Below are 13,138 nucleotides of genomic sequence, written 5' to 3'. Positions count from 1 at the left end.
TGCCCTGCTCTGATAAAAGTTGCATGTTTGCTTAAGAATTCCTACTATAGTTTATATAAATACCCCCGCTGTGTAGCCCCGGGGTTTCTGTAGCAAACACCCCAGCTGTACCGGTGCAGGAATGGCTGCCCCCGGGGCTACACAGCGGGGTATTTATATAAACTATAGTAGGGTTTCTGTAGCAAACACCCCAGCTGTACCAGTGCAGGAATGGCTGCCCCCGGGGCTACACAGCGGGGTATTTATATAAACTATAGTAGGGTTTCTGTAGCAAACACCCCAGCTGTACCAGTGCAGGAATGGCTGCCCCCGGGCTACATAGCGGGGTATTTATATAAACTATAGTAGGGTTTCTGAAACATATAGACCTAGGTTACTAGTGCAGGGTAACAGTACATTACTATTATTATAATCAAGGTCCAATCTGATTGCAGCAGCCACACAGTGTGATCCAGAGACGGCTCATGGGGGGCAGCCTGAGCATTGAAAGCGATAACCCTGTATTTCCAACTTCCCCGTGCAACAGGGGGAGAGACGCACCCCCCAGGGTGATGAGACGATACAGCCAACTAAGTTGGGTGAGGAGACCCCCGGTGGCTGGAAGGAACAAGCTCTACTCATACCCTGCAAGGTACAACCCCTAGCAACTACTTGTATACCTGCTTATACTGAGATGAGCCCTGATTGGCCAGTTAGACTAATGGGAGTAAATGTGTTACCCCAATGAGCAGAATCTGCTCCCACCAACAGCTCCTTTTAACTGAGGGTTGTTTACCTTTGAGACAATTTGCAATTGGTCTTCATTTTTTTTTTATTTGTAGTTTTTTTTAAAATTATTTCAGCTTTGTAGATCCAAATTACCTAAGCAACCAGGGTTGTGGTTTGAATGAAAGACTGATAAATGAATAGGAGAGGGCCTGACTATATAAATAAGTAATATAAAGTAACAATACTTTATATTCACAGAGCAATAGTTTTTTTCCTCAGGCAGTGCCGGACCAAGCCATCCAGGCACCCTAGGCAAGCCACCCGGGCACTCAAGGCAAGTCAGCCGGGCACCCAAGGCAAGTCAGCCGGGCACCCAAGGCAAGCCAGCCGGGCACCCAAGGCAAGCCAGCCGGGCACCCTAGGCAAGCCAGCCGGGCACCCTAGGCAAGCCAGCCGGGCACCCAAGGCAAGCCAGCCGGGCACCCAAGGCAAGCCAGCCGGGCACCCTAGGCAAGCCAGCCGGCTTGGCCCATCCCCCCCTCCCATGTGTGGGGCTGCGGGGGTCACTGGAGGTGGGTGAACGGTGGGGGTAAAGGGCATGGAAATAGGGGTAAGTGAAAGAAGAGGTGCCTGCCTGGCGCCCACCCACTGTTGCCCCTAGGTGCCTCTTCTGCCTACCCCTAGTTCCGGCCCCGGGCCCATTTGAAAGCTGCACAGAGTTAGAAGAAAAAGGCAAATCATTTAAAAACTCTGAAAAACAAATAATGAAGACCAATTGAAAAGTTGTTTAGAATTGGGCATTCTATAACATACTAAAAGTTGAACTTAATGGTGAACTGCCCCTTTAAACCACTGGGTTCCAGCATCAATATGGGTCGGGGGGTGGATGATTGATTTTATGTCCCTATTGAAAAGGCAGGGGTAATAAGGTTGGGATATATATATATGTATATAATGTATATATATATATAAGAATGGGGGTGTCCTTTCTGCACACAGGTTTGTGGCCACGATGCAAGGGCCAAGCTATGCACGGAACATCAACAGAACCTCATCTCCCGGAGCTGCACGGAAAGGCTGGGGTAAGAGCAACCAGGGTGGGGTGGGGGCCACAACTTTAGGAGAATTATACAATACAAAACAAATTGTTTGTGTTTTTTTCACATAGGCTCCCCCTTTACATTAAACTTTTAGTATGTTGTAGAATGGCCAATTCTAAGTAATGTTTCAATTGGGCTTCATTATTTATTTTCAATAGTTTTTCCATTATTTGCTCCTTTTTATTACTCATTTTTCTATCCATCCCCCTCTCCTATAAATATATCAGTCTCTTATTCAAACCAGTCCCTGGTTGTTAAGGTAATTTGAACCCTAGCAACCACATGACTGCTGAAATTTTAAACTAGAGAGCTGCTGAACAAAAGGTAAATTCATAAAAAAAATGAAGACCAATTGCAAATTGTCTCAGAACAGCAGTCTACATTATACTAAACTTTAATTAAAAGGTGAACAACCCCTTTAACCCCCCTCCAGCTGGACCAGTCCCAGAGTTGTCTATAGGAGGAGCAAAAAGAAGCAACTACAGGTATAGAACCTGTTATCCAGAATGTGCAGGACCAAGAGTGCGCAGGATAAGGGGTCTTTCCGTAATTTGGATCTCCACATCTAAAGTCTACTAAAAAAAAAAATCAATAAAGCATTAATTAAATCCAATAGGATTGTTTTTCTTCCAATAAGGATTAATTATATTTTAGTTGGGATCAAGTACAGGTACTGTTTTATTATTACAGAGAAAAGGGAATCATTTAACCATTAAATAAACCCAATAGGGCTGTTCTGCCCCAATAAGGGGTAATTATAACTTAGTTGGGATCAAGTACAGGTACTGTTTTATTATTACAGAGAAAAGGGAATCATTTAACCATGAAATAAACCCAATAGGGATATTCCAATTTCCAAGACCTTTATTAATTGTCGCACAACATATGTAGTCTATGCTCTCACTTGTCCGTGTAACAAAGTTTATGTGGGGCGGACTATAAGATCAGTGGGAAGTAGGGTTAATAAGCACATCCGTAACAGTAAAGCAGGGAGAATGAACCATGGGGTATCGAGACATTTTAAGCTGTTTCACAATAATAGTGATCCCAAAGGGATATTCTTTATGGAAGTGTAAAAATAATTGTATATTTATTATAAATAAATCAATGTGTTACATCAAAGTAGATGTAGTATAGAATAGTATGCAGGCGGGTATAAAGAGGGGGTTGGCCCATAGGAACCCAATAGTCCATGAGGAAGCGCAGAGCGCGAAACGCGTCGGACTGCCTGGAGAGAGGACCCGTATTGACAGACTCGGCACCTACCGGTGACGTCACCGAAGGGAAAGGAACAGCGTGTGAGTCGCATCCCTCAGCCAATGTGCCTCTCTCTGTCTTATCCCTAGTAAGTTCCCGGCCGGGACAAGGGGGGTTGTGTATTTGTTCTTATGCCCAGTTAGGGCTCTGTTTTATTGTGTGCTTGTAGTTACTTGGAGGCTATGAGATAATTGAATACCATATAGTGTGCAATTTTATCTCTATATGCACGCCTGCATTCTTAGTATTTGCACAGAGTAAGAGGGAAAACAAGGGTTTTATTTGTGTAACTTCTTTATTAAATATCCCTCAGTGGGGCTAAGAGCCATATATTGGCTATAGGCGGTGTAATACTGCATCTGATATCTGGAGAAGTTAATTAAGGATCCAATTAATTGTTTTATGGTGTTTTAAGCTCCTCACTTTTTTATTCTAATAATTGGGATATACTGTGGGATTTTTAATTCAGTGTATTTCTATTGATTTTCCCTCTTGATTTCCTCATATATGGGTCAGAGCAATGAATTCTCTTTTAAACACTCTAATTGATTTCTCCTGAGGGAATGATATGCATTAACTGGGAATTCAATAATAAATCATTGGGAAGTAATACATGGTTTCTGTTACTATATTTAATGTCTTCTGCCCTATGTGATTTTCTCTTGTATATATAATCTAATTGGTATTTTTAATTAGTGGTGTATATGATTTTTTTTTTTATTATTTAAAATTGATTCTACTTTGATGTAACACATTGATTTATTTATAATAAATATACAATTATTTTTACACTTCTTTGGGTGTTTTTAGCGCCAACTCCTTTGGAGATAATTTGTGTATGCACTATAGGATTAGTAGGGAGGAGGGCAGCTACATCTAATTATTAATGTTGGTTAATGGCAATTTAGCACTGCAAAAATATATATATATTTTTTTTTTCTCTTTCTTACAGTCCTTCCTTCTAGACCTTAATATCTATATTGTTGTGTTTTGTAATCTTTAAAGCGCAGATAAGGTTTGCCTTGATATTCTTTATGGGACTGGAGCATATTTCTCCCAAGTTAAGAGGTGGAGACGGATTTACTAGATTAAGACAAGGAGAAAACGTTTGGATTTTTAAATTGAATACATTGCATCCGGAAGGACTCAATGTAGATTTGGACTTGGCGGCATTTTAAATTCAATTTTAAGCTTATTTTTGGTCAATTATTGGATTCCTGGTATTTATTTATTTCTAATTTATCTACATTTTAAGTAGGAATATGCTTGATATGGGCTGTTTTAACGAGACATCTCTTTATTTCTTTATGATTAGCGGATAAGTAGTATATAAATAAATAATAAACAAACATACAACTCTCCCAATCTTTGGGGAGAGGGATGATGGGTTATATATGGGTAATATAAATTCTTCCATCTGACACAATGCCATAACACCATGGCCTTTTGCGCTAAAGAGAGAGGGGTTGCTATGGCAACGCGCGTTGTTTCCATTGTACATATCGCTTTACCAGCGCTAGATTGAGTTCCCTACAGTATTTCCCATAAGTTTTACTCTTGCAGCCCCACTATGTATTAGGCGCTTCTACATTCACTTACTGGAGGTTCCCCTATGTCTAGTTACCCACCCTTATGCCTATTCTAATAGAGGGAACAAAAAAAGCACAATAAAAGCTCTGGGGGTGCCAAATAAGAGCTATGATTGGTTAGGGGGTCAAGTGCGGGGTATGGCACATTATTTAGCATACAGGCCTATCCAATGGCGCTATAGCTGTGCATAAATGTATATAACCCCTGCCCCCAGATGTCACACTGTACGTACCTGTACCTGTACCTGTACCCCACCTTACGAGCTCTGGTACAAGCCACTACACAGGTCTCCTACCACCAGTTACCCCACCCCTAACTCTACGATCCAAACAGCCCGCCTCCGCAAGCTTAACCAATCACGCACCCAGTTCAATCCAGAATCATTGAAGCATCCAATCCGCTAGGGCGATACTTTAGTCGGCCCGCCTGCTCACCAGGTGTCTTCTGGGAATTGTAGTTTATTCTATCGCTATCCACATGTGTTTAAACTACAATTCCCTCAGGTTTAGATTCCAAAACGAATACCCGATATGCAAAGGAGAATTATGACAACATGTCTTTATCTTCATAACAGTATATGTATTATAATTTCATTAATACATTATAATTATCATTGCTAATGAAAGATTTTGATTTAACTTTTCCTCTACATAGGAAATAGGCGTGTGAACATTTGTGACACTTAATTCCATTTTTATCCCAACTCCACCCCCATTCGCAGCCATTCTATAGATTATACTCCAGTTCTGGAATTGTAAAAACTTTTTACACACGGATGAAACAACCGTTTGCAAAACCAGGTGAAGATCTCCTTTATCTAAAGGAATGTTCATGTAGCGCCATCTATCGGCTATTTTTCACATTACAGGCTGTTATTAATCCACATAGCTTTAACTAGCGCGGAGGGATACCTGGAGATTATACAACCAGCCTCTTTAATCCTTTAGGGCCCCAATTTCACATTACAAAGTTGCATCAGGACTTTATGGACCTAGGAATGATACGGACTGGAGCCTGGAATTTACTGTAAGTACTGGATGTGCTGAAGGAGCTGCTGGGCTTCAGGAAGGGGACTGGGTACTAGGAAGCCCCAGGGGGGGCAATTGCAACAGGAAGTTGCCTGAGAGGGGGCACATCATTGGGCCTTTCAAAACGAGGCTGCAGAGACCCTAGTGGCACAGACTGGGGGCTTTCTGGTAGGAGGTGTCTGTTGAAATTAGAAATTAATTCTAACTTAGGGAATTGCTACAAGGTGACTCTGGGACTTGGGGTGTCATAGTCAGGTAAGTAGTGGAACTTTGGCACCCTGAGTACCCCAATAACTTAAATAAAGAGCTCGTTATATTATATGGAACTGGGGGTCAGATATTTGGGAGTCTTGATTGTCTCAGCAAAAGTAACTAGTAGTAAAAAGTGGAACTTTGGCACCCTGAGTACCCCAATAACTGAAATAAAGAGCTCGTTATATTATATGGAACTGGGGGTTGGATATTTGGGAGTCTTGATTGTCCCAGCAAAAGTATCTGCCTGCCTCTGTGGCAGAATTAGGGGACTCTGTGGGCTTCACAGGGGGGTTCCTGCTGTCCCGGGGGCTGTGGGAGATACAGTAATAAAAGCCACAGGGAGTACCTGTAGATATTGGGGTGCAAACTCAACGTTAGCCCAGTGTCACAACCACCAGCGAGGTGAATAAAGTGATCTTTTTGTCAACAGTCTCAGGGAATCCCTAAGTGTTAGACTGTATTTGCTTCCTCCGGTGTTGGTAACATCAGGCACTGGTTACTGAGGGAACAGGAGAGACGGGGAGTAAATCCGTGGCTGTAGTGAAGGATCACAGAGAAAACTCGATGAGGGACGTTACTTCATGACAGAGAAAGGAGCCTCTGGCTTTATCCAAGCAAGATCTGGGATGCTTATCCGCACTATACCGCTTGTCTAGTTCTATACCCACCTGAGGATTAACACTTGTTTGGAATGGCCGCCTACATCGAATTTGTGCCCCCTCCGGAATGCCCGGTGTTCGAGCCCAGCTGGGAGGAATTCTCCTGAGTTTCATCGGACGCATCCGACCGATTGCTGAAAAGACAGGGATATGCAAATCCAACCTCCCAAGGTAAGTCTGATAGATGGATGTTATCAGTACACTGAGAGCCTGAAATAATTCCTTATGGATAAATGATGCAGTTGTAACAGGGAGCTGATACATACTGTGTGCAAGTCACATTATATAAGTTTTATTATTATATATATATATATATGATTATAATAAGTTCACACAGGCTGATGACAAATGTCAGATGTTTGATTAGTCTTTGCTCTTGGTCACATTTTTTAGAAACCAATGACCCATTGGTTGGCATTGCTGCTTTACGGTCAGTTTGATTCCAGCCAGGGCACTATCTTCAGGGAATTTTTATGTCCCCCCCCCCCCCCAGGTGGATTTTCTTGCACTTTTGGTACACAAATCTTCTTTGTCGTGGGCAACAAATCTCCCCGCAATGCCATCCCACCGGCTAGCATTTAAATCGCCAGTGGGATGCTTCACTGCGATGTCGCACAAAGTTGTCTTTGGAGGAAACTTTGAGCGACCGTGGGACATCGTAGCGACGCGAATGCCATCCCACCGGCAATTTACACTCTAGCCGGTGGGATGGCATTGCGGGGAGATTAGTCGCCCATCACTAATCTCCCTGTGTACCACTGCCCTAAAGACACACCGGGCTACTAGTAGCAGCTACTTTTTCAAGCTACTGAAAATCCCTTCCATAGACAATACACGTAGAGACAATTATCAGTAAATGATTAGCATTGTCTATTTTAGTAGCCACGACAAGTAGCTGCTACTAGTAGCTCTGTGTGTCTTCACCCTAAGGGCTCTGGCACACGGGGAGATTAGTCGCCCGCGGCAAAACTCCCTGTTCGCGGGCGACTAATCTCCCCGAGTAGCCTTCCCCTGCCATCCCACCGGCGAACATGTAAGTCGCCGGTGGGATGGCAGACGCGGCGGGGCGACTTACATGATGGCGTCGCCGGTGGGATGGCAGGGGGAAGGCAACTCTGGGAGATTAGGCGCCCGCGAACAGGGAGTTTTGCCGCGGGTGACTAATCTCCCCGTGTGCCAGAGCCCTAAGAGAGCTGCAGAATATGTAGGTGCTATATAGGCAGAGGATAATGACTACATGCCCTGTTGTGCGAAAAAATGTACCCCATGACACGTGAGGCATAACTTGAGGGTATGTACCCCAAAATTCTATCATGCCCAAAGTGTGTTTGTTTGCATTTGTAAGGATTACTTATGTATACAGGCCATATGGCCAAACATCATCGGGAAAGTGTCCTCTATCTAAATTTGCTTTATGCATGTTTAGAGTGGCTAATGGCCGACTGCATTTACTGTTTTGGGCTATCACATATGGTGCAGTTTCAATGGATAATATTTATTCTATTATTTGATATTATATTATTGTTCTAACAATCAAAGAAGGCAATAGTCAGCCAGTAGTGGGGTGGTTGTGTCCAAGCTGAAAGGTCACTATAATCAAACCATTAAAGTTTAAGTAGTTAAAGAAGAACTTTTGTATTATTTTTTGCTGAAAGAGGTGGAGGACCTAGTCAGCAGGGTATTGTACGTTTGTCAGATATTCGGACAGATTGAACATGGACTGAATAGGTGCGTTGATGTTGCCTTCATCCAATTGGTCTGTGGGCCTTTCTGTATAATCCTGTCTTGGGCCCCTGGGCCACATTCGTATCGGCCCAATTTGGCCCAGGAGGAGGGTGTCCAAATCGAGCCCAGATCCACTCATTGGGTGACCTTGACAAAACAGTGGAGCTGGCTGTGTATTTCCAACTTAAGAGCCTTACATACGCAAATAATTGTCATTGAACAAAACTGCTGTTTACACCAATAAGGTGTTGGTCTGGCTTACAAAAAAAATGTATATACGCCCCTTTATGTAGTGAGATCAGCGTTATAACAGCCGATATCCACGTTTGCAATGCAGGGGGTTAATTCTCCAGGTTCTACCCCAATCTTACAACTGGCTGTTTTTCTCACCTCTTAACCTATTTACTACTTTATGCCCCCTTATGGGGGAGGCGGGGGCAACATGGAACTGAAGCTGTCTGTACTGACCAGGGTTTTTGCTCCAATGATTACAAATGGAAGGGAAGTCCAATTACTGAAATGAATCTTCTCTGCCATTACTTTGTAGTCTATTTTTCCTAAAATCCCAACACTGCAGCTTTATTGTACACATTAGGGTTATACCTAGGTTTTAAGTAGGGATGCACCGAATCCACTATTTTGGGGTTTGGGCGAGATTCCTGGATTCCGAACCGAATCCTGGATTTGTTGCATCCCTAGTTTTAAGCTGCAGTTTGCTGCTTCTAGATAACAGCCACCAGTGTCGGACTGGGGTGCCAAGGGCCCACCAGAAAACCTTAGGCCCACTGTCCAGACCACCATTCCTTCCCAGTTCACTCACTTTCTTTAATTTCTTAATTACTTATTTTTACATACTATTATCTATCCTTTCCTTTATTTCTTTTGTTTCTTCTCATAGAATTGAGTAATGGCCATGGTGTAGGCATACAAGGCAAATGGTTGGGTGAGCAAGGGGGCCCACTGGGAGTTTTTTTCCTATGAAGTTTGTATTCTATTTATTTAATTAAAAATAAATCCTATACATATTATTTGTGTGGGTTTATATTATATAGGTACCTTCCTGACACCTGTAGGTATTTAAACTGTTTAAACGTTTAGCAGAGCTATTACTTTAACCATGAAAATGCTTAATGCTAGCAGTAACCCCCTAGTGTGTCTCCCCTGCTGATTTAGTAGCACAGGCAGGGTTTATATTATTTGTACTATAGAAAAGAAAACCTAGAATTTCCCTTTAGTTTGCCTGTGCGCTTTATAGATTTATTCTTAGCCCCCTAGAGAGCCAGTTTTGGTTATTGGCACAGTTACAGCTTAGCTTTATTGCTTTTATGTTCCTTTATCTCAGGACTGGCAGCCGCCCTTTGCCTGCGATGTCAAAAGCTTCTGCTTCACCCCTCGGGTACAGCGCCTCAACGAACTAGAGGTAAGGTTTCTGTGATTATTGTGCTGGGAATAAACCCAGATCATGGTTATTACAAACTGCTGTTTTTGTAGCTACATTAACATGTTGGAACTTGAGGATATGGACATTAACAAAATTGTTAGTTAGAAGCTTGACCAACTTGGGTTGGTTTTCCATATCCCTATTAGTTATATACAGATATTTGGATTTAAGGTGGCCATACACCTTCAGATCCGCTCGCTTGGCGATGTCGCCAAGCGAGCGGATCTTCTCCCGATATCAGGAGAATCCAGGCTAATTTGATCGTGTGGCCAAACGATCGAATTATAACGACGGGTATAGGCAAAGTCGGTTTGGGGACCGAATCAACGAGCCGATACGGTCCCCCATCCGACTAGATTTTTTAACCTGCCGGTCGATATCTGCCCGATTTCAGGCCAGATATGGGTCGGGCAGGCCCGTCGTTAGTGCCCCTACACGGGCCGATTAGTTGCTGAATCGTCTAAGGGACCCATATCGGCAGCTACAATCGGCCCATGTATGGGGACCTTTAGGCAGTATCGTATTTGTTCCAGAACAGTAGCCGATATTTACTTTCATTATTCTAACTGCTCTAGACCAGTCATAGCTAAATAGAACCTTTGCTATATAAACAAACGTGTATGTTTAATTGGCTTTATGATCTTGCATGTTAAAATGCGGATGTGGGCAGAAGTCATTTATAGAGACTGGAATCACACTGCATAACATCATAACTCCCTGGCAGCTTAAACAAAAGCAGTTCTAGCATGGCTTCCGATTCAGCAGGGGAATAGGGAAGAAGTATAGCAGGAGGGCCACCTGTTGGGTATCCCATTCTTAAATTAATTAGAGCTTGGATATGTGGCAAGGACAAAAAGACAGAAAAAGACACAGCAGTACAGATTAGGTACATGACGTTTCCCTTGTTATGATATAGGCTGGAGATATCCTGTGCATTTGCATGTTTTGTTTATTCCTCTTAATTACCTGCCATGAAGGGAGTGTATGGAGCCAATTGCACACCTGTTGTGCCAGTTCCGCTTGCTTATGTTGCACAGTGATGCAGCGCCTCCTCCCATGCTATGTTCCCTCTCCAGCAATTATGTGTATGTCCCCTGGGAGGTGAGTAGGCCACCTTATTAAAAGCCACTAGGCTGCAACAGGAAAGGATTAAGCTATAGTCCAATACACACTTTTCCCCCTTGATGCCCAGGAGACTAGAATATTCTTCATTTTCTGCAAGATTAAGGGGGAAGACACACAGAGCTACTAGTAGCAGCTACTTGTCGTGGCTACTAAAATAGACAATGCTGATCATTTACTGATAATTGTCTCTACATGTGTTTTAGCAGAGGCAATTCTCAGTATTGTCTATGGCAGGGGATTTTCTGGCATTTAGTAGCCATGAAAAAGTAGCTGCTACTAGTAGCTTTGTGTGTTCTTCACCCTTAAGGTTGTAACCCTTAGACTTTATTGAAAACACTGTGAATTTTAACTACAATTCCAAAAAGAGAAAAGGAAGTTAAAAAGTCCAGTGTGTTATAGACCATATTGTTGGTTACTTTACATCGCTGGACAACTGCAAGTGGCTATGTATATGTTTGGCCGTAATACTGATTGTATTGTAGAACTTAAATATAGAAATAAGTGTTCAGGTTTGATGTTAGAATTAGGGTAGACAATTTACAGCAGCTTTCCACCTATAAGGGCTCTGGCACACAGGGAGATTAGTCGCCCGCGACAAATCTCCCTGTTCGCGGGCAACTAATCTCCCCGAATTGCCATTCTACCGGCAAAAATGTGTCGCCGGTGGGATGGCACACACTGCGGCGCGATTGCGGCAACTTCGGCGATTTGCCGAAATCTCCTGCGTAGCGTGTGCCATCCCACCGGCGACTTACATTTTCACCGGTGGGATGGCAATTCAGGGAGATTAGTCGCCCGCGAACAGGGAGATTTGTCGCGGGCAACTAATCTCCCCGTGTGCCAGAGCCCTAAAGAATGCTGGGAGTTGTAGTTCACAGCAGTCGTAAGGCTATAAGTTAATTACTCTTTGCTTTAGTATAGTATGTTATCTGCAGGCTTGCACCCTGACTGTCGGAATTTTCTTTCATCCAGGCAATGACCCGTGTCAAACTCGACTTCTTGGATCAGCTGGGAAAATTTTGGGAGCTGCAAGGGTCCGCGCTCAGAATTCCAGTGGTGGATGGCAAGCTGTTGGGTGTGTATGCACTGAGCAAGGTGGGCGTGCAGGGACAGGTGGTTCTGCAGATAAACAACATACGCATTAGCATCTTGCAGTGTCTTCTGCGCCAGGATTAAATGGTTTACTGTAATTAAATAACTGCAGGAAGTTTATATAATTACACCTTTCTAAAAGAACAGAAAGGGCCTTATTGCCCAGAGCCATCCGTAGACTGTTACCTTCTTTCCTTTTTAGCTCCAGGTGGTTTCCAGTGAGGGGGGCTTTGAGGTTGTCACTAAAGAGAAGAAATGGTCTCAGGTGGGCAATCGGATGGGATACCAGCCAGGCAAAGGCACAGGCTCTCTTCTGAAGTTGCACTATGACCGAATCCTCTACCCCTACGAGCTGTTCCAGTCTGGCGTCAGCCTGATGGAAAGAAATGCACCTAGAATATTCTAGAGAGAAACCTTCTGTTTCAGTTTTTAGTAAAGGTACCGGTATAGGACCTGTTATCCAGAATGCTCGGGACCTGGGGCTTTCCGGATAAGGGGTCTTTCCGTAATTTGGATCATTTAAACCTCACAGGATTGTTTTGCATCCAATAAGGATTAATCATATTTTAGTTGGGATCAAGTACAGGTACTGTTTTATTATTACAGGGAAAAGGGAATCATTTAACCATTAAATAAACCCAATAGGGCTGTTCTGCCCCCAATAAGGGGTAATTATATCTTAGTTGGGATCAAGTACAGGTACTGTTTTATTATTACAGAGAAAAGGGAATCATTTAACCATTAAATAAACCCAATAGGGCTGTTCTGCCCCAATAAGGGGTAATTATATCTTAGTTGGGATCAAGTACAGGTACTGTTTTATTATTACAGAGTTGAACGCGTCGGGGTGGAACAGTCAGAAGGGGGAGCGCTGGCAAAGGTCGGACTGGGCCACTAGGGCCAGGGCCCACCAGGATTTTTCCCGGTGTCCCGGCGGCCCAGTCCAACCCTGTAGAGTGCTATTCTGAACAATTTGCAATTGGTCTTCATTTTTTTATTATTTGTGACACTGTGACCTACTGTGTCCGTAAGTTACCCTCCCATCTAGATTGTAAGCTCTTCGGGGCAGGGACCTCCATCCTCTTGTGTCTTTGACTCTTAACTTATTGCAACTGTATCTTGTATTTATTTGTATTTATTGTTATACTGAGTATTTAT

The 13,138-nt window shown here is 43.2% G+C and overlaps 3 protein-coding genes across 6 annotated transcripts in view; 2 read left to right on the top strand and 1 right to left on the bottom strand.

Moving 5' to 3' along the window:
* Positions 1–13,138, bottom strand: part of LOC101733480 (coiled-coil domain-containing protein 77) — a 123,969-nt gene that overhangs the window by 25,595 nt on the left and 85,236 nt on the right. For 2 of the 4 annotated variants that reach the window (XM_031892220.1, XM_031892219.1), the window contains exons 3-4: positions 12,167–12,353; positions 5,214–6,731 (exon numbers count right to left, since the gene is read on the bottom strand). The exons of the other annotated variants lie outside the window; for them this stretch is intronic. In XM_031892220.1, the coding sequence (XP_031748080.1) occupies positions 6,487–6,731; positions 12,167–12,353 (432 nt within the window). In that variant the 3' untranslated portion in view covers positions 5,214–6,486. Of the gene's footprint in view, positions 1–5,213; positions 6,732–12,166; positions 12,354–13,138 lie in introns of those variants that run through there. 4 annotated transcript variants of the gene reach the window in all.
* LOC108645372 (serine/threonine-protein kinase mig-15-like) overlaps positions 1–13,138 on the top strand; it is a 429,797-nt gene that overhangs the window by 384,219 nt on the left and 32,440 nt on the right. The window lies entirely within an intron of this gene.
* Positions 6,680–12,175, top strand: LOC116406506 (lysine-specific demethylase 5A-like). The gene is made up of 3 exons (XM_031892322.1): positions 6,680–6,768; positions 9,665–9,742; positions 11,861–12,175. Exons 1-3 carry the CDS (start codon positions 6,748–6,750, stop codon positions 12,062–12,064), a joined length of 303 nt encoding a protein of 100 aa, XP_031748182.1. The 5' UTR covers positions 6,680–6,747; the 3' UTR covers positions 12,065–12,175.

The sequence above is a fragment of the Xenopus tropicalis genome, chromosome 8 (genome assembly GCF_000004195.4).
Source record: "Xenopus tropicalis strain Nigerian chromosome 8, UCB_Xtro_10.0, whole genome shotgun sequence".
Taxonomy (NCBI): Eukaryota; Metazoa; Chordata; class Amphibia; order Anura; family Pipidae; genus Xenopus; species Xenopus tropicalis.
The sequence above is the reverse complement of the archived record's forward strand: the minus strand, read 5'-3'. Positions and strand labels throughout refer to the sequence as shown.